This window comes from Leopardus geoffroyi, chromosome A1 (assembly GCF_018350155.1).
Source record: "Leopardus geoffroyi isolate Oge1 chromosome A1, O.geoffroyi_Oge1_pat1.0, whole genome shotgun sequence".
Taxonomy (NCBI): Eukaryota; Metazoa; Chordata; class Mammalia; order Carnivora; family Felidae; genus Leopardus; species Leopardus geoffroyi.
In genome coordinates, this window is record NC_059326.1 from 206,493,668 (window position 1) to 206,515,421 (window position 21,754).

The 21,754-nt window shown below is 35.2% G+C and overlaps 1 protein-coding gene across 8 annotated transcripts in view; it reads left to right on the forward strand.

Annotated features, from left to right (window-relative positions):
* PRKAA1 (protein kinase AMP-activated catalytic subunit alpha 1) overlaps positions 1 to 20,681 on the forward strand; it is a 46,188-nt gene extending 25,507 nt beyond the window's left edge. For 5 of the 8 annotated variants that reach the window (XM_045439489.1, XM_045439452.1, XM_045439471.1 and 2 more), the window contains 9 exons: positions 1,283 to 1,424; positions 3,035 to 3,128; positions 3,560 to 3,604; positions 7,006 to 7,150; positions 9,169 to 9,256; positions 11,077 to 11,301; positions 12,604 to 13,090; positions 13,203 to 13,329; positions 17,747 to 20,681. In XM_045439489.1, coding sequence (XP_045295445.1) covers positions 3,069 to 3,128; positions 3,560 to 3,604; positions 7,006 to 7,150; positions 9,169 to 9,256; positions 11,077 to 11,301; positions 12,604 to 13,090; positions 13,203 to 13,329; positions 17,747 to 17,991 — 1,422 coding nt within the window. In that variant the 5' untranslated portion in view covers positions 1,283 to 1,424; positions 3,035 to 3,068 and the 3' untranslated portion in view covers positions 17,992 to 20,681. Of the gene's footprint in view, positions 1 to 1,282; positions 1,425 to 3,034; positions 3,129 to 3,559; positions 3,605 to 7,005; positions 7,151 to 9,168; positions 9,257 to 9,689; positions 9,825 to 11,076; positions 11,302 to 12,603; positions 13,091 to 13,202; positions 13,330 to 17,746 lie in introns of those variants that run through there. The other 3 variants (XM_045439462.1, XM_045439502.1, XM_045439511.1) reach the window with 3 other exon arrangements.
* Positions 20,682 to 21,754: the final 1,073 nt, after the last annotated feature.

Sequence of the window (21,754 nt, forward strand, 5' to 3'; positions counted from 1 at the left end):
GCCTGTGACTATATTTTCTTACATTACTTTTAATTTTTCCTGGAGTTATTAAGTTAACCTTGGTTTGTCCATTTTCTTAGTTTTCTTTAAACCTGAGGCTAAATTTCCTGTATCTTCAAATGCTTTTGTAAAATCTCTCTCAATACAGCATTCCAAACTTTCAAACCTATAAAATAATTTATCTGCCCTCCCCCCCCCCCCCCCCCCCCAATCTTGGCTCCTCTGTCACATTTCTGTCTGGATTTGTTGCCTCTAGGCCTTCTACACATCTGTTACCTAGGACTTTGCTTCATTACCATATTGGAGATTCTCTTAGTTTTTCTCCTATATTTGATCCCTTCTTTAGTGGATATTGTCTTTCTTCATTTTCTTCCTAATTTTGATAGAATATATATTCTCCAGTAGGTTCTAGGGAAAGGGTAAATAAAAGCTAAAATTTTGGAGACTAAATCCTATTATTACCATTGATTATCTGGGCATAGCATTCAGAATTGAAAGAAAATCACTGAAATTTTTTATTCTTGGGGCACTTGGGTAGCTCAGTTGGTTAAGCGTCCGACTTTGGCTCAGATCATGATCTCATGGTTCATGAGTTTGAGCCCTGTGTTGGGCTCTGTGCGGACAGCTCTTGAGCCTGGAGCCTGCTTCAAATTCTGTGTCTCCCTCTCTCTCTCTGCCCCGCCCCTGTGCACACTTTCTCTCTCTCTCAAAAATAAAAACATTAAATTTTTTTTTTAAATTTTATTCTTAAAAGTAGAAATGGCATGCTCATGAAATGAAATTTGAATGGTTCAAGGGGTTATGGAGAGGGGGAGTGTGTCTGTGGCATGAGGGCATTTTGGGGGATGGTGGAACTATTCTGTATTTGATTCTAATGGTGGCTTTACCAGTTACTATATGTTCAACTTCATAGAACTGTCCACCAAAAGCAAAAAGTTCAGTTTTTTTTTTAAAGTTCAGGTTGTATGTATGATAGCTTAAGAATTAAAAAATCAGAATTTAAAAGTGCAAAAAAGTATATAGCAAAAAGGAAGTCTCTTCTTTCTCTCTGTGTTAGCTTTCCAGTTTTCCTTTCTGGAAGAAACCACTGTTACCAGTTTCTTATGTATTCTCCCACTTAATCACTCTTGAACATGTAAACAACATTTAGAGGCAAATCAGGTAGAATTGAAAGGAACTTAAATTTGCTCAGTATTTTCTGAGAGTGCAAACTCTTAGAATACATGTAAATATGTTATTAATTAAGCCTGGCACTAACTGGTTAAAATTATTTCTCCTACAGTTGGCAAACATGAATTGACTGGGCACAAAGTTGCTGTGAAGATACTCAATCGACAGAAGATTCGAAGCCTTGATGTGGTAGGAAAAATCCGCAGAGAAATTCAGAACCTCAAGCTTTTCAGGCATCCTCATATAATTAAACTGTAAGAACTGATTGTATTAAATGTAGTCATATCATTTTAAAATAATTTTTGTTAACCAACTTACTCTGACAAGTGAGAAGGATGACTGACATTTCTTGAATATTCCCTCAAGATTTAAAGATTTTTGCCTGTTCATGTATTTATCTATATCTAACCCTGTTCTTGGTCACCTAAGCCTGTGTTCATGTTTTGCCCTTGTGCTTATCAGCTGTTACCTTTCTCATTCTTTCTTGTCTTCTGGACATGCCTTTCTGATAGATAACTTTCTGTGTCCCTGTTGCTGTAGAACCAACAATGATTTGCTAGTAAAAACTCTTGACATCCAAATTTCCACATGATGTCACTTAGCCAGTAGAAAGGGTGTTCCCCTGTACCGCTTATATCTGAGAAAACAAATAATGACCGATAAAATTTTAGGACTCCAGTATTTCAGAAGGGCATTGATACTATGGTTGTTTTACAGTGGCCAATTGTAGGGTCTCCATATAACTTACTTATTACTCAGTTTTCTCATGCGGGCTGTCAGTGACAACTGCTTAGCTTTTGTACTGAATGAGCTGACTCAAAATTTGTTTCACTCTCCTCTCTTCTCATTTGCTGAGGTGCTGTAGTTTTAAGTACTGTCCATATGCTGATGACTTCTCCATACACATCTCCTGCTTTGTTACCTCTTCCCCTAACTCCAGATCCCTCACTCACTGCGTACTTCACATCCCCATGGGGATGCTAGAGCTGAACTTTCTGTTACCCTCCCCCAAGCCTGCTCTTCCCACAGCTGTCACCCTCTGTGAATATCCAGTTCCTTAGGGCAGAGACTTAGGAACCATCCTGAACTTCCTGTCATCCATTCCATTTCTTTCTTCAAAATCTATCTAGAATCCGAGTGTTCCTCAATTCCTTCATTACCATCAGCCTAGTTTGAGCCACTGTCATCTCTGTCACAGACTCCTGCAGTAGACTATTGCTTCCACGTTTACCATCCCATCAGTTCTTCATGTTGTTGCCATAAATTAAAGTTTCCTTTTTAAGAGATCAGATCACATGACTACTTTGCTTAAAACCTTTAATAGCTTTGCATCTCCCTTACAGTAGAAGTCAGGCCTCATCGTGGTTTGTAAGGTTCTGTCCTCTGGTCTCCAGTTAGCTTTTTGAGTCCACATCCTATTTCTTTCTGCCAGCTCACTCTGCTCTAGCCGTCTTACCATTCCTCAAACATGCCAGACAGACTTGTACCTCAGGGCCTTTGCACTTGCTGGCTCACCTTCTTCCCAGATCGTGGTATGGTTTGCTCCCTTCCATCAGGTTCTGCTCAAATGTTACTTTATTGGACAGTAGTCCTTCCTTAAATGCCCTGTGTGAGAGGTTCCTCGTAGTTTGTTTTATTTCTCTTCATAGCAAGTTCTACCACCTGAGATATTGCTTATTTATTTAGTGTCTGTTTCCTGGCTCCTGGAACATGAACTCCATGAAGGCAGAGAATTTGTTTTGTTCCCTGCAGCTTTCCCGGATTCTAGCACAGTGCCTGCTATATTATAGGCACTTAGTAAATATTTACTGAATGATGAATATACATGTTTTAATATTGGTAGATAAATGTTTTCTCTCACCAGGTACCAGGTCATCAGTACACCATCTGATATTTTCATGGTGATGGAATATGTCTCAGGAGGAGAGCTATTTGATTATATCTGTAAAAATGGAAGGGTAAGCAGTTCTGATTTAATCCTGTATATATTTTGTAACTCCCCTTATTCCTTACTAGCTTCAAGATGTCAGAGAGCAATTTTGTTAAGAGGTCTACTTAATAACCAGTTTCCTTAGTCATATATTTGTCTAGAATCATAGACAATTTAGAGTTAGAAAAGACCGTAAAGACTATTTCCTTAGTCTACTTACATGGAAGTGGAAGCTGAGACTCACGATTTATAGATTTACTCAAGGTCACATGATTTATTAATGACAGAATTGGATTGAGACCCCAGAACTCATGATCCTCCAACTCATGCTTTTGGGGTATACAAATACTTGTAATATATATCTTGAAGTATATATTTAATCCTTACAAAACATTAAAGATCTAGGCCTTGCTAGTCAACCCTAGCCACATTTAAATTGCATTCATTTTTTGGTTTCAGAAATCTGATGTACCTGGAGTAGTAAGAACAGCCTCCATGAAGGAGGTAGGAATTAGACTTAAAGAATTTAGAGTTGGAAGGAACTTTAGAAGATATTTTGAACAGTTTCTTAAGTTACTGACATAAAAAGTAAACACCGCCCCTCCTGCCCATGTTTTTCTCATACCCAGGTTATGTGGTATGGCTAAAACCTCTTTCTAGAAGAGCTGTGTCTAGCAGTGAGAAGCCATTTTTTTTCCCTCTCAATCTAAAGTTCTTTATATCATTCACTCATTTGTTCTATGTAGCGTGTCTATTTACTTTCATCAAAATCAAACTCATTAACCAAGTTAATTTTGATTTTACCATTTTTTAACATGGTTCATTTCAATTTTCAGGTATTCCACTTCTCTATTCACTGTACCCCCTCCCCCCATGCTATGCTATGCCTGGAAAAATGGAAACAGGCACAAGTTGGATTGGTATCTTGTTTTCTTATCTTTTCCATTTGTCATTTCTTGGTCATTTTTCTTCTGTGGTATATTAAAATTTCAGCTGTTGGGGTGCCTGAGTGGCTCAGTCAGTTGTGTCCGACTTTGGCTCAGGTCATGGTCTTGGAGCTGGTTAGTTTGAGCCCCACATTGGACTCTGTGCTGATAGCTCAGAGCCTGGAGCCTGCTTCTGATTGTGTCTCTCTCTGCCCCTCCCCCACTCACGCTGTGTCTCTGCCTCTCCCTCAAAAATAAATAAACATTTAAAAAATTTTAAATTTCAGTTGTCATATTTTCTATTTCAAAGATCTTGTTTTCTGAAATTTTCTTTTTTCTTTGTATTTTTTTTTAAGTTTATTTATTTATTTTGAGAGAGAGAGCAAGTGTGCAGGTATGCACATGTGGGAGGGGCAGAGAGAGAGAGGGAGAGAGAGAATCCTAAGCAGGTTTCATGGAGCCTGATGAGTGAGATCTTGACCTGAGCTGAATCAAGACTTGGACGCTTAACTGACTGAGCCATCTAGGCGCCTCTGAAATTTTCTTTTTTAAATAGCCAGTTCTGCTCCACAGATATAATAACCTTATCTGTCTAAGGATAATAATTAGTTGTTTTTTTTTTAAGGTTTTAATTTTAATTCCAGTGTAGTTAACATGCAGTGTTATATTTGTTTCAGGTGTAAAATACAGTGATTCAACAATTCTGTACCTTACTTAATCAGTGCTCAACATAAGTGTACTCTTAATCCCCATCACGCTTTCACCCATTCCTCCCACCTCTGGTAACCGTCAGTTTGTTCTCTGTAGCTAAAAGTCAACAGTTGTTACTTACTTACTTACTTATTTATTTATTATTTAAGTTTTCCTCTGTTCCCTGCATTGTTACTGTACCTTTTGTGCTCCTGTTCCTTTTTTTTTTTTTTTTTTCCTGTTCATTTTATTGGTCTCTGTCTTTTGTAAAGGCCCTTCCTCAGAAATCTGGTGATTCTTGGTTGTCCACTTATATTTGAGTGAGGTACTAAATGCCAAGCTCATGTAGGTGGAACTTAATGATTGGTGAGCCTTCCCATAGGTGGAATAGGTAGGGATCTGTCCATTTTGTTAGGATGCACCAAATACCAGTAATTTCAAATAGTTTTCCTTAGATCAGAGGGTTGCTCTGGAAGCAATGTTCCAATTTCCTTGAGGGTATTAGCTTAGCTTGCAGTTCTCTGAGAGCTGAATTGGGAAGAGGCCTGCAAGTCTCAGTAGTTAGTATGTTGACTTTCACTTAATCCCTGTGTTTTCCTTCAGGCGCCTCATCCCTGCCTTGGTGTCCTTGAGAACAGAGCTGGTTTGGTCTTACTCAAGAGCAAATCATGGGTCTTACTCCCCCGTAGGGGTGAATTTAAAACTTCAACCAATTGTTCTGCTTTCGGTCCACCTCTTATTTCTCCCTTCACGAATTTCCAAGGTTTCTAATTTCTAAGCTTTTCCAGAGTTCTGTGTGCAGGCTAGTTTATTATTGGTTTCCACCCTGCAGGCTTAAGGTTTCTGCTTTCTCTGTTTGGTCAAGTCTTCATCGTTCATCCACTCTATAGCTTGGTGACTCCTTCTGATTTTACTGTTGTCACTTTTCTTGCTCTTTTCGTCTTTTTATGCTAATGTCCTTTTAGTGATGTTTCAAGGTGTGGAGATTCAGTCTACCATGTTTAACTGCAAATATGCTTTAACTTTTCTAACTTTCCTTTGGAGACTTCTCCTTTTTCATCTTTTGTACTGTATTTATTGTTAATATGGTATAATTTTCATTTTTGTAGTGTGTTTAGTTAATTTACCTATTATATTTTGTTTAATCAATTAAGTTTTATTTCACATATAGAACACATTCTTTTTTTCATTTAGTATATTTAATATAAATAAAATTGTGCTAAAAAAAATGAACCTACATTTCTTCTAGAAATAAATGTGTTAGATTATTAGCAGGTTATTTTCTCTAGAGGAAGGGTGTCTCATTGTACTTCATTAGTTTTAATTTTGCTTTCAAAAGAAATTACTAGTTCACCTTTTCTCCCAGATTGTTCATGCCATTTAAAGTGTAGAAGTCTGGCTTTAGAATGCTAATTTGTGACCTCTGTTAGAAAATTGCATATTATAGAGAATTAATAGGCTATTTATTAAATATGACTTCATGGGTACAGGCTCATCCAAATAATGGTTATAGCTTTGGGGAAAAAAATCCTAAAACAAGACAAAATGGATAAATGGAAGTTCTTAAAGAATATTTTTTAAAATGTTAGTTCCTGCATAAGATAATTTTTTCAGAAAACAGACTAAAGATACATGTTTTTATATTTTATAACACAAATGAATTAAGGTTTTTCTTTTGTTAAAACTAAAAAGTCTTTATTTCAGGACATATAACTTGACTGCTTGCTAATTCATTAACAGTCTTGAATGTTAGTCTAAAATAGTCTAAAATAGTATCACCCACCCCAACATAATTCTGTGCCCTTATTCTGCTTTATTTTTCTTAAAATACTCCTTGATGGTCTCTCTATTTCTTTATTGTCTATTTTCATCAACTGGATTAAGAGCCTTTGTTTTATTCATTGCTGTATCTTGAGTGCCTAGAACTGCTTGGCATACTAAAGATGTTCAATAAATATTTGTTAAAGGAATGAAGGATTAAATGTTTCCAGTGTATAGGAGAAAACATATCGAGTTTCAAGGAGAAGTTGAAACTATTTGAAATAGCTCATGAAATACAGGGGAAAGCAATGTAGTCACAAGAGTGGTAACAGAAAGTTGAGTTCCAAGATCCTCTTAGCATTTTGGCTTTGTGCTGATTGTACCCATCTCCCCATTTCAAAAGTATCTCAGGATGAGTTTCATTTGGAAGGTTTCATGCGTTTTGATGGTTTTATAGGTTGGAGAGTTGTAGGTAGAAAAATTTCTTCTGAAAAGCACACCTTTAAAATGCCTCTCTACTTTTCGTAGCTGGATGAAAAAGAAAGTCGGCGTCTGTTTCAACAGATCCTTTCTGGTGTGGATTACTGTCACAGGCATATGGTGGTCCATAGAGATTTGAAACCTGAAAATGTCCTGCTTGATGCACACATGAATGCAAAGATAGCTGATTTTGGTAAGGAGATTTTTATAGTTTTGAATATTCATTATGTTTAATGAACATCAAAGCATTCTTCAGGTAAGTTTTACTTCTATGCAGTGGACTAAGTATCCCAAAATAGTGTATCCTCACCATTTTGCCTATGAGCATACAGAAAGGAGAAGAAGTGACGAATTCTCTTCTTAACTTTATGTCTTTAAAATTTAGTTTTAGGACAATAGGTAAATAAATTGGCAGCATTAGAGACATCATTTGAATAGAGACTGTTATTTGTGAAGGAGAAGTTAGCAACTTTATTTCCAGTTTTTTTTTTTTCTTAAAGTTTATTTTGAGAGAGAGCATAAGTGGGGGGTGGGGGGCAGAGAGAGAGAGGGAGAGAATAAAAATGAATTATAAGCAGGCTCTGAGATGCCAATGTAGAGCCCGCCCTGAGGCTTGAACTCATGACCTGAACCCAAATCCAGAGTCATGCTTAACCGATTAAACCACCTAGGTTCCCCTCCAGTATGTTCTTTTGATCAAGTATGGAGCAAGAGGAAAGAGACTGAATGGAGTTATACAAACTCTGAAAGCCAGAAGGTGAACTGTATGAACAAAATCAGTCATTCATTCATTTATTTTTAAGAAGTTTATTTCTTTATTTCGAGAGAGAGTGCACGCACTCAAGTTGGGGAGAGGCAGAGAGAGAGCGAGAATCTTAAGCAGGCTGCATGCTCAGCTTGGAGCCCGGCGCTCTTGATCATGCCACTGTAAGATCATGACCTGGACTGAAATCAAGAGTCAGATGCCTAACCGACTGAGCCACCCAGGTGCCCCATGAACAGAATTATTTAAAAAAAAAACTAGTAAAATATTTTACATGATAGAAAAGCAGAATTTCACCTTGGGAAGAACATTGTCAAAAATGAATTTATTTTCCTTTTATGTTCTATATAAATTGCCATTGATATTATTTTATTAAATTTAAGAAAAATTAATCTCTGCAACTCAATTTTGCCTAGCTTAAGTTCTAATCAGAGGTGATTTCATAAGTATTTTTCTCAGATTTGAATATATGTATTTTAATCTATAGAGATTCACTAAGCAGTGCCAGTCAACTCTGAGCTACTGATTTGCTATTGTTGTTGTTGTAACTGACTAAATTATTTGACTTCCTTATTCCTTAATTGTCATGATTATTTTTTTAAGATTTTATTTTTAAGTAATCTCTATAGCCAACATGGGGCTCAAACTCACAACCCTGAGATCAAGAGCTGCATGCTGGCAACTGAGCCAGCCAGGCACTCCTTTCATGATTATTTTTATCTAGTACATTTTTGAGAAGGCAGAGGTTTCTTTCTGGAGTAAAACTATGTGGGAGGGAGCTTTGATATTCAGAGTTACTGTTTTGTTTTTTAAAGAATCAGAACAGGGTCATAGAATCTTTGAATTTTAATTTTTCTACTCATCTACATTTTTTCTAGTAATTTCTTTATTAATAAATTTAAACATGCTGAGTTTATTCTAATAAACAGAACAACAAATAGCTTAATATATACTCATTTACTTCCAGTAGTGCACTAACTTAATTTTCTTAATGTTTGTTTATTTTTGAGGACAGGTTGGGGGGAGAGAGAGAGGGAGAGGAAGAGGGAGAGGGAGGGAGAGAGCGAGAAAGAACAAGCCAGAGGAGGGGCAGAGAGAGGGAGACAGAGAATCCCAAGCAGGCTCTTAGCTGCCAGCACAGAGCCCAACTCGGGGCTGGATCTCACTGTGAGATTATGACCTGAGCCAAAATCAAGAGTTGGATACTTAAGTGACTGAGCCACTCAGCTGCCCCCAAATAATGCACTAACCTTAAATGCTGAAATAGATTACAAATTTTAGGGCATAATGACAAAATATTTGGGAACAGTAAAGACTAGGAATTTGTTTAAGCAAAGAATATAGTGATGATTTATCACTTTAATGCAAACCCAATTTTATTGTTTAATGGAGTTTTGTTTTTATTTCCTTGGGAAATCTTGAACAGTTGATTTTTTGTACATTTTCAGGTCTTTCAAACATGATGTCAGATGGTGAATTTTTAAGAACAAGCTGTGGCTCACCTAACTACGCTGCACCAGAAGTAATTTCAGGAAGGTAGTATTTGACACCCTCCCACACTAATACATTTGTAATTATCTTTTTTTCCTTAGATTTTGTCTGTCTGTGGTGTCATATTAAATTGTAGTGAAAGGAAAGACATTTAGGACTTATTCTTTTCTTATCCAGAAAGTGTTATATTTTAGGGATAAAACATAAGAATTAAGGATTCCATTTATAGAAGAGAATTCTTTTTTCCCCCTGGTGGAAGAAATTGAAGGTTTAAAACTAGCAAGTTTTAAAGGTAGGTCAGACATTAAAAACTTGCATAATACAGGAATACCTACTATTTATAAATGGTTTACTTAGATGAAGGGTTAAAAATATAATGTGTACCTTTAATTTTTCAGATAGAAGACATTTTGTAGTAGCTTTTTGTTTTATGATAAGGTGATTGGGGGATTGGACTGAAGTATGATAAAATCTTTAGACTTCATTTATTTTCTGGAGACTGTAGTATTATAAGAATTCTAATCTCTCAATTTACTGACCACCGGCATTGAGAACATGAGGATCTTTATACAGTGCAGCTTTTTGAATAGATTAGATGACAGGAAAATTTAATTTTTAAAGAGTAATTGTTTTTCACTGTACTACTGAAATTGAAAACAGATGGCTAGGTTTGTTACTAGTCTTTGTAATTACTTTTTTTTTTTTTTTAATTTTTTTAACGTTTATTTATATTTGAGACAGAGAGAGACAGAGCATGAATGGGGGAGGGTCAGAGAGAGGGAGGCACAGAATGTGAAACAGGCTCCAGGCTCCCAGCTGTCAGCACAGAGCCCAACGCGGGGCTCGAACTCACATACCGCGAGATCGTGACCTGAGCTGAAGTCGGCCGCTCAACTGACTGAGCCACCCAGGCGCCCCTATAATTACCTTTTAATAACGTTTCACTCAAACCATGTTTCTTTGTTTGAATGTGTCATATCCTAATTCAGAATGCAGAAATAGTATAGTATTTTCTGTTTTCATAACCTTGCTTGCCTGGCCTGCTCAGAGAAATTATATTTGGGTAAAGTCATGGCTATGATTAAGGCAGAAGTATCTAATTTTAGATTTATCAAGCTTCATCATTATTTTTTTAGATCAGCTTAATGTTCAAAGAATGTTTTTAAATTATTTCCTTTGTGCCATCTAAATTCTTTTGGAAAAAAACAATTCTGGGGGCAATGTTAATTAAAAAAAAATAAAAGAAAGAAATGTAAATATGCATATATCCATGGGCCATTTCTGAAGTCTAATTTTCCAGTTTGGAAAGGTCTTTCTGTGAGCCCTGGATGAGTGGGAACTTGTATTCAAAGCACTATTTATGGATTAGTTCAACAGTTTATTTGATCAGTTTACAGACATCCTTTCCCCAAAGCCAGACTTTGTGCTAACAGTCTGCAGTAGTTAAGTCAGTTGGCTACAGTGTATTGTAAATACCAGTTTAGGATCTTCTTTGTGAACCAGTCAGCTTGGCTTTCTTTCACAGCCTCAGGCCCCTTTTACCTTGGTAGGAAGTCTTGGGTTTTGGGGGGAGAGTGGGTTTAGGGTTCATCACTAAAGAACATTCTTAATTGATATCATGAGGAACAAAGTAAAGGAGTAAGAACAGAATTTTAGCTATAGTCTAACCTAAAAAAATTCTTAACTTTTGTTTTCAAAGATAATGATGATAGAATTATATAGAATCTTTCTGTATAGTGTAAAGCAATGACTGTAGAAACCATACTCTAATAATTCTTTATAAAGTGTCCATATTTAAAACTTTTGATTAATTGACTCTCAAGTTACTAATGATTATTTAATCCAATTGGTATTTCCTGTTACAGATTGTATGCAGGTCCAGAGGTAGACATATGGAGCAGTGGGGTTATTCTCTATGCTTTATTATGTGGAACCCTTCCGTTTGATGATGATCATGTGCCAACTCTTTTTAAGAAGATATGTGATGGGATCTTTTATACCCCTCAGTATTTAAATCCATCTGTGATTAGCCTTTTGAAACATATGCTACAGGTGGATCCCATGAAGAGGGCCACAATCAAAGATATCAGGTAATAATGCAACTTGGAGATTAGCAGATCTAATAGCTTCAATGATTTAAATTAAGTGAAAGAAAGAGTTGCAGGACAGTATGTATAATGTCATGTCATTTGTATGTTAAAAAATACAGTGTATAGGCACATTTGTCTTCGTATTTAAAAATACACAGTAAACTGGTTACCTTAGGGAAGGAAGATTAGTAGGAGGGAGGGCTTTTACTTTTGACTTACACGTCTTTCTTTTGAAAGAAAATAAAAATAGACCCTGGTGGGATGTTAAATTTTGTAGTGGCTCTTTAAGATTTTCTGTGGTATGCTTCATATTTGACTTTTATGCATTCTCATTAGGATTACTGCTTTTCAGTAGGAGTAAATTTGTGTGTTGCCATTTGAGTTCTATCTCATAAATTTCTCCCTTTTTTCCTTTTGTTCATCTCAAGTAATGAGGAATTTTTAATTTAATCAATGACATGCTTTTGTTTTTTGGGTACTATACATTGAATCACATGTGGAATTACTGATTTGTAAGTTTCATATGGAAAAGCATGCTTTTACCACCAGTGGAAAAGGATAAATCATTCTTTAAAATTTAAAATATCTAAGTGAAAGGTGCTTTCATTTGTGTTTTACATGTTTTTTTTTCCAATTTAAATGCAATATGTGACAATTAGAAGACTTAGAAAACACCAAAAACAAAACAAAAAAAACCCGACCAGAAAATGATCTTTAATTCCATCACCCAGAAGATAATCGTTGTTCTTTTGAGTGTTTTCCTTTCATGATGTTTTTAGTTTTAGCAGTTTTTGACATAGTTTAGGTCAAACATATTCTTTTATATTTGAAGAGTTGTTATCTTCATAGAGTTGTTTTATAAGGTGAGATAATGTATATGAAGTATTTAGCCTAAAATCTACCACAGAGTAAGCATTCAGTGAATGATAGTTGTCTGTTTTTGTTGTTTTTTTCACCTCACATTGTATCAAGAATATTATAATAATGAAGCCACAGAATATACTCTTTTTTCTGAACTGGAAATAAGCTGGTCTTGGTCATTTGTTTGTCATTGTCATTTGTGCCAAAACTTTAAATAAAAGTGAAGACATTTCTTTTCCAGTTAGTGCAGCACTGCTTTTTCCCTCTTAAAATCTGAGGGAGGTTGGAGCATTTCCCCCAATATATACAATGAAATGTGAGCCAGAAGAAAGTCTCGGTTTAAAAAAAATGAAAATACCCTATGTGTATAAATAGAAATGAATTCATATCCTAAATCCCCCAAACTGTTACTTACAGTCTCACCTCCTAACTTTGTCTCAGGGAGCATGAATGGTTTAAACAAGATCTTCCAAAATATCTCTTTCCTGAGGATCCATCATATAGTTCAACCATGATTGATGATGAAGCCTTAAAAGAAGTGTGTGAAAAATTTGAATGCTCAGAAGAGGAGGTTCTCAGCTGCCTTTATAATAGAAATCACCAGGACCCGTTGGCAGTTGCCTATCACCTCATAATAGATAACAGGAGGATAATGAATGAGGCCAAAGATTTTTACTTGGCAACAAGCCCACCTGATTCTTTTCTCGATGATCATCATTTGACTCGGCCCCATCCTGAAAGAGTACCATTCTTGGTTGCTGAAACGCCAAGGGCACGCCACACCCTCGATGAATTAAACCCACAGAAATCAAAACACCAAGGTGTAAGGAAAGCAAAATGGCATTTGGGAATTAGAAGTCAAAGTCGACCGAATGATATCATGGCAGAAGTTTGTAGAGCAATTAAACAACTGGATTACGAATGGAAGGTAAAAAAGAAAGGGCATTCTGACTTTAAGCACATTTGCTAAACCTGTAGTCTATAAAATGTTTTATAGAAGAACTGCTTTTGACTTTCTTTTTGTCCATACCACACACTAGGTTGTAAACCCATATTATTTACGTGTTCGGAGGAAGAATCCTGTAACAAGTACATACTCCAAAATGAGTCTACAGTTATACCAAGTGGATAGTAGAACGTACTTACTGGATTTCCGTAGTATTGATGGTATGTACCTTCCACAAAACAACTTAGTTGACAAACTAGACCTTGTTACCTAACTGGGCTTTTTAGTCTTTGATTCTTTCGAAGCTTCTTGAACTGTTCCTAGTAATTCAGTAGCAAAAGAACATTAAATGTGAGATTTGGTGCCTCTGTGATGTCAGCATTTGTGAATCTTAGGTTTGCTGTAATCTTACAGTGTATTGTCCTTTTATGATTACCTTAAAGCCAGATGCAGTCCGATCCTAAAATGATAGTTTCTGCCACATTTCTGTTTTTTGGTGTGGTTCATTTTGGTAAGATAAAATGTTTTATTTAGAAATAAATGTTGACTTTTTATTAAATTTTTTTATATCTGATATTTAATAAATTTTTTTTCATTTAAGAATTGGAGTACAGTTATTACCTTTTAGAGTTGATTGATAAGGCAGTGTGAATAGATTTGATTAGTAGCTCATAGGACAAGAAGTCATTTGTCAAGTAAGGTTTCTTACAGGGGACTGAGAGAGAAATGTTTTGGATAGGTAAAGGACTTAGTGGTTAGTTTTCTCCTCTCATCCAGCCTTTTGCTCCCAGCCTGACACTAGAGACATATCAGAGGTATGCATCCTGTATTAGTTTTGTGAGTTACATGATTCCAATTTTATCTCTTAATAAAGTGTTCTTAAATAATAGACCACTTTTGTATGAAAGCATGATATAGGGATTCCTAGGACTAAAGATAATGTTCAAGATAATGATCATAATTCGTTAAAAGTGACATTGTTAACCTTAATTTTAGATTGCTGTGCATTTCTATTTACCTACAGTCATAAACAATCAGAGACAGCCTGATGATCAAATTGAAATATTCAGACTTTTAAAGTTAGGTGTATTTTAATTGGTCATCAAAATAATGATTTACTTCGTATAAAATCTTAAAAGTACCTCCCTGAATATTTTTAAAGAAACATTAAATTATGATAAGTATTGGTTTACTGTTTTAATAGTTTGAAAGTGAAAACCTATACTTAGAAAATATATCTCTGATTACCATTATGTATAGTTTGCCAGAATATCTTAACTATTTATATTGATTAAGTTGAGGTAAATTATTAATTGCAGAAAGCAGACATTTTTGTTATTGTTGTTTGTTTGTTTATTAAATTTAAATCCAAGTTAGTTAACATACAGTGTAATAATAATTCCAGGAATAGGATTTAGTGATTTATCATTTACATATAACATGAGCACCCAGTGCTCATCCGAAATGTCTTCCTTAATTGCCTCTCACCCGTTTTTAGCCCTCCCCACCACCTAACACCCCACCACCAACCCTCTGTTTGTTTTCTGCATTTAAGAGTCTCTTACGGTTTTTCTCTTTTTCTGTTTTTATATTATTTTTGCTTCCCTTCCCTTATGTTCTTCTGTTTGTCTTAAATTCCACATATGAACAAAATCATATATTTGTCTTTCTCTGACTTACTTCGCTTAGCATAATACATTCTAGTTCCATCCACATTGTTGCAAATGGCAAGATTTCATCCTTTTTCAATGCCGAGTAATATTCCAGTGTGTGTGGGTGTGTGTGTGTGTGTGTGTGTGTGTGTGTGTGTGTGTGGGTGGGTGTGTGTGTGTACATATACACTCACACCCCACATCTTCTTTATCTATTCATCAGTCAGTGGACAGTGGGCTCTTTCCATACTTTGGCTATAGCCAAGAGTGGTGCTATAAACTTTGGGGTGCATGTGCCCCTTCAAATCAGCACTCTTGTATCCCTTGCATAAGTACCTAGTAGTGCAATTGCTGGGTCATAGGGTAGTTCTGTTTTTTGAGGCACTTGCATACTGTTTTCCTGAGTGGCTGCATCAGTTTGCATTCCCACCAGCAGTGCAAAAGGGTTCCCTTTTCTCTGCATCCTCGTCAACATCTGTTGTTTCCTGAGTTGTTAATTTTAACCATTCTGACAGGTGTGAGATGGTATCTCATTGTTGTTTTTGATTTGTATTTTTCTGATGATGAGTGATGTTGAGCATCTTTTTATGTGTCTGCCAGCCATCTGGATGTCTTCTTTGGAAAAGTGTCTATTCATGTCTTTTGCCCATTTCTTCACTGGATTATTTGTTTTTTGGGTGTTGAGTTTGATAAGTTCCTTATAGATTTTGGATACTAGCCCTTTATCTGATATGTCATTTGCAAATGTCTTCTCCCATTCCATCAGCTGCCTTTTAGTTTTGTTGATTATTTCCTTTGCAATGCAGAAGCTTTTTATCTCAATGAGGTCTCAGTAGTTCATTTTTGCTTTTGTTTCCCTTGCTTTGGGAGACAGGTTAAGTAAGAAGTTGTTGTGGCTCAGGTCAAAGAGGTTGTTGCCTGTTTTCTCTAGTATTTTGATAGCTTCCTGTCTTATGTTTAGGTCTTTCATCCATTTTGAGTTTATTTTTGTGTATGGTATAAGAAAGTGGTTCAGGTTCATTCTTCTGCATGTTGCTGTCCAGTTTTCCCAACACCATTTGCTGAAGAGACTGTCTTTTTTCCATCGGATATTCTTTCCTGCTTTGTCAAAGATTAATTGGCCATATGTTTGTGGGTCCATTTCTGGGTTCTCTATTCTGTTCCAATGATCTTGTGCCAATACCATACTGTCTTGAAGATTATAGCTTTGTAATATAGCTTGAAGTCCAGAATTGTGATGTTTCCAGCTTTGGTTTTCTTTTTCAGGACTAATTGGCTACTTGGGGTCTTTTGTGGTTCCATACAAATTTTAGGATTGTTTGTTCTAGTTCAGTGAACAGTAGTGTGCTATTTTGATAGGGATTACTTTATTTTTATTTTTAAATGGGAAAAATATCTTTATGCCAATGTTTGTATGAGTAGACTATAATAGAATTTTAGTAAATGATATGATACTATAACATGGTTTGAAATTTATATTAATTCAGATTTCCCATATGCATACACTCTCAAAACGAATTTAACACTATCTATTAAAAAGCCTGACAGAGGGGCGCCTGGGTGGCGCAGTCGGTTAGGCGTCCGACTTCAGCCAGGTCACCATCTTGTGGTCCGTGAGTTCGAGCCCCACATCGGGCTCTGGGCTGATGGCTCAGAGCCTGGAGCCTGTTTCCGGTTCTGTGTCTCCCTCTCTCTCTGCCCCTCCCCCGTTCATGCTCTGTCTCTCTCTGTCCCAAAAATGAATAGACGTTGAAAAAAAAAAAAATTTAAAAAGCCTGACAGAGCACACTTGACTCATAATATCAAGTAAATACTCTATCCTAGCATTTCAAGAGTATAACTGTATATATAAATGTTTTCTTATAAACAGAGCCTTTAATTAAGTACAAGTTTTTAGCAGTTCTTCATTGGCCATATCCATTAAGATCTGTTACCATTTTTGTTTATCTAAGATCCTATGGAATTATTAGATTTACCTATGAATTTTTTGTCTTCTTCATAAACAAAAGAATAGTACCTACTTAGTGTCAGAAAGGCACAGGTTTGAGCGGTAATGTACTAGCCTCAAATTTATAACCTTAGGTTTATTAGCCCCTGGGTTTGCCAGTTGAATGAACATTTACTGTTTTTGTGTACTGTATTTTCAACTTTAGTTTTTCCTTAATTTGTTTATTGGAATCATTTCATGAGATCTTAAATACAAAGAGAAAGTGGGAGAGTGAAAAGCAGTGAGATGACAGGCAAAGGAGGTTCTAGATTTACCTCTTTATTACCTATGGCAAGTCACTACACTTTTTGAAGTTTATGTTTTCTTATCAATAGAATGAAGCATTGGATGAGGTGATTTCCAAGATTTCCGCCAAATTTTAAGTGCATTTATTCTATGATTTTAATATAGAGAAATGAATTTTTATTGCTAGGGAAGGATGTTTATTGAGCCCCATGTTATTAGTTTATTGGGCTATTAATTTTGGAGTGTAAGTCTGATGAGTAGCTACATACTGATGAGTAGCTATGTGCTATACCCAATGTTGATTAGGCATGAGGAGAATATGTACTGTATGTAAAGAAGACAAATGGTTTAACACAGAGTCATCACCTCTATTTTAGAAAGTTTTCAAAATAAATGTGCTCTTGATAGGTGGTCAGTGGTCTCACTCAAAGAAGCAAATTAAATACTATTGAACTTTTGTTGGGGGGTGGGAGTGCACCTGGGTGGATCAGTCGGTTAAGCATCCAACTCTTGATTTCTACTCAGGTCATGATCTCACGGTTTGTGAGATTGAGCCCTGTGTTGGGCTGTGTCTGCACTGGCAGCATGGGGCCTGCTTGGGATTCTCTCTCCCTCTCTCTCTGCCCCTCCTCCCCTCCCTCATGCATGCGCTCTCTCTCTCTCTCTCTCTCTCTCAAAATAAACAAAACTTAAAAGAATAAAAATTATGGGGTGGTAATGGATTATAATAAATTGAAATTTTTTTTTACCCAGATGAAATTACTGAAGCCAAATCAGGGACTGCTACTCCACAGAGATCAGGATCAGTTAGCAACTATCGATCTTGCCAAAGGAATGATTCAGATGCTGATGCTCAAGGAAAATCCTCAGAAGCTTCACTTACCTCATCTGTGACCTCACTTGACTCTTCTCCTGTTGACTTAACTCCAAGACCTGGAAGTCACACGATAGAATTTTTTGAAATGTGTGCGAATCTAATTAAAATTCTTGCACAGTAAACCTAAAACTTTGCTTATTTCTTTGATAGCAATAAGCATGCATAAAAAAATCATAGCCAAATGCTTCCATTTATAATCAAGTTATAATTATAACTGAGGATTAGCCTTTTGGAATGCAATTTGCACAGGAATTGGAACATGATTAATAGTTAAAAGCCTAATGTGCAAAAATGAATTAAGATAATTTTGTTCATTGTTCAGTAGGCATATAGCATAATGTAATTTTCACAATGAATTATAGGTCTCTCAGGCTCACTTGGTTTTTGGCTGTTTTATATTTAATGTATACAGGGCTTTGTAGAATATTAATTTACCATAAAGGCCTTCATGTATTATTACAAGTTGATATGTTCTATAATTGCTTCATCAATTTATTCAATAAATATTTGCCTAGAATCCCCAGAGACCTTTATAGGTGATTTGTTTTGGGGGGATCCTGAACTTCTTACATAGCAGGTATTTTCCAGTAGTGACAGGCTGGACAACTCTTCCATATCTCTTCCCTTAATATTCTTTAGTATATGGTAAGCATATCAAAGATTAAATTAGACATAACTAAAATTTTTTCTTAGCTTGATAAATCCAAAAACACACAGAACTTATATATTCAGATACTCTAGGCACTAAGTTAAATCTTAAAATTTGTCTCACTATATTCTGTACATAAATTTCTCTTTTTGTCACAAGAGCTGAGTTGCATATGCTATAAATAAATCATGTTTTTGTCAATTTCACAAATTCCGCTGCTCATGTCCGTCAGTATTGAATGTATACAAAAATTTCTAGTCATTCAATTATGTATCTTTTAAATTGATTTAGCACACAGAATATTTCCTACCATTTAAATGCTCAGATAAGACTTTTTCTCCCAAATTTTATCGTGACCATTTTTAAAAACAAAAATAGAAAGGCTATAGGGTGATCACATGTGTATCTACCACTTAGATTCAACACTGGTTAACATTTTGCCACATTTGCTTTATATCTATGTATGTATATAGACATAGTGTACATATGTACGTGTATATAGATATATATGTTTTTTTTCTCCTTGAACCGTTTGGATGTTGCTGACATACTTATCACCCTCAACATTTCAAGCATCTCCTAAAAAAAAATAACATTTTCCTAAAAACACATAATACTATTATCAGATTAGTAATTCCCTAAAGTCATCTAATCATGCATATTTAGGTTTCCCCAGTTGTCTTCCAAATTTCTTTTATAGCTGGCTATTTCAAACCAGGATTCAGTGAAAAATTAGACATTGCCAGGTATGACATTATTACTTCAATAAAATAATGGAACGAATCAGTTAGTGCTTCTAAATGGTCACATTTGTTTTAGATTTTAATCATTTTTTAAAAAGTAGCATTATGGGAACTGCCTAAAGATGCTTAATTAATCTTTGTAAGATCTCTATACTTTCTTTTCCTTGATCCTTCCTTTTTCCTAGTAGCATTCCATAATAGTTGTAAATGAAGATTTAAAGTCACTTCAGTTAAAATTGGTGTCCTGTGTATGCTAATAAAAAATAAAAAGTACTATATCACCCATAATTGCCTTATACTATTTTAACTTCAAGGTATTGATTTTCTTTGGTATCAATCATTTTTCCATTGCAGAAGAGCTATCTTATTTCTCATTTAATACTTTTGTATTATAGGACTATTTTTGGCAAATACAGTGAACACCTTTGTAACCAGACAGTAATATACTCAAGTGTCTTGATAGCTTGCACAGTTAACTATAGTTGTAGATTTGGTTCCAGTACCCCTAGAAACATGCAGTGAATTCAAAAGAAAAATCTTGCTTATGTCCAGGACTTATCTATTCAACTTAGAATCTGAAAGCTGTATAAAATAATAGGAGTGCAACTTAAATACTAAGTTCAAAACTGTATAACTTGTATGTGGCCCTGCATTTTTGGGATATTGATTTAATGTAGGGTCTCTAAATGCAGCATTATGTTCCTGATGTTAAGAACAGAAGACTGTATTTTTGAAAAGTTAAAGATTTGTACATAGAACTAAGACATTGTCAGAATGTCTCTATAAGCTGTTGTGGGGAGGTGGTGGGGCAGTGGGGGGGGGGGGATTGAAAGGAGGAACCAATTAAATAGGACCTTCTAAAAATTGTTAATTTTGTAAACTTTGCTGCTTGTTAAGTTATTGTGATTCCTTTTAGTTACTGAGTTTTATTTTGAAGATATTTAAATATTGCACTTGTACAAATAGTATGATAAACGCACAGATTATTGCAGCAGATTCTTTTTTAAGCTGGGATATTTGAAATGACAACTTTTGGTTGAATATGTCGAGGTTGCATCAGAATTTTCAAAAATTTATTGTAGTTTGCAAATTCTTACTAACTGAAGATGTAAGGGAGTCAATGCAAATGATTTTTAATCTTTTTTTATTATCTTTTCAGCAATTTATATTTTTTGTGATTTATGCAACCATATTTTTACTTTGTCTTGACAACTGAAAGATGTATAAGGTTTTTGCCAGAAATGTACTGTATACATAGTTTTAAATATAACAGATTTTACTGATATGTAAAAATTTTGCCATTAAAATAAATGATTTCTCACCAAGAGGAAATTTTCTACCAGGTTGGGGGATATGGGAGCTTAATATATCTAATTTAAAATAATTTCACTGAAATAAATTCCATTGCTTTTACTTTGATTATATTTTCTCTTGAGATGCTTTTGTAGTTTTTCAGAGTTTTAAATGATTTTATATAAAAAGTCCTGTGCTTTCACCTTCCCCATCCCCCCTCCAATCCCTGCTTTTTGACCTTGTAGTTTTACCATTCACACTGAATGAATGCTTGGTGGACTGTGGCTAGATGTAGGACTCCATGCATCTATGCTTGGACTGGCATCCTTGGAATGAAAAACAAATGGTGTGCTGTTTAAATCTTTTCCCCTTAATTCTTGTCCATCTCCTCCATACACAGCAGAAGTCTTATTTTCATTGTGAATTCTCCTGACAAGATGAATGAAATTCCACATACAACATAACTATAAATTGGTAATGGGGTAGAAATCAATCTTTGTGGTACAGTATTTCTGAGATGTGTTCGCATATGTTTCGACCGGGGTATATTTAGGTATATAATTTAAAATACTTTGATTTAGAAAGTGGATGATAAAAACATAATTTTTCCTGTTACAGTGTGCTTAAATTTCTAACTTCCAGAAAAATTAAATAAAAAGCACTTATTCCTAGCTGACCATGTGTGCACCTTTTTGACAGTGTGCCTAAATATAAAATATAGTGCTTAAACAAATTTTAACACTCAGATGTGTGATTTTTGTGTCAACTAAATTACTGAGTTTTGATTTCATCTAAAAGTTAACCACCTGAACAAAATATTAAGATATATACAATAAAAGCCAAAGTGGTTACCAGTTTTCCTTGGTTGCTAATATTAGATTTGGTTAGAATTCCACTACTGTTAGAATTCAACTGTAATGAAATCTTATATCCCGTATGGCACTGTTAGGCCTTGTGCCAAATTGTTGGCATTCCAAATCGTTAAAATAGTTTGATAATTGTAACAAAAGAAAACAGTACTAAAGAATGTTATGAATAGCACATAAGATTGTTCTTTAGGGAACTTATAAATTGCTCTAGATATTTATTTACCCTGATTGTATAAAACTGTACAATAAATGCTCTTGTTTGAAAAATCAATATTTATTGAACTGTTCTATTGTAGGCAAATAGACTGTTCTACTTATTGTGAATGCCAA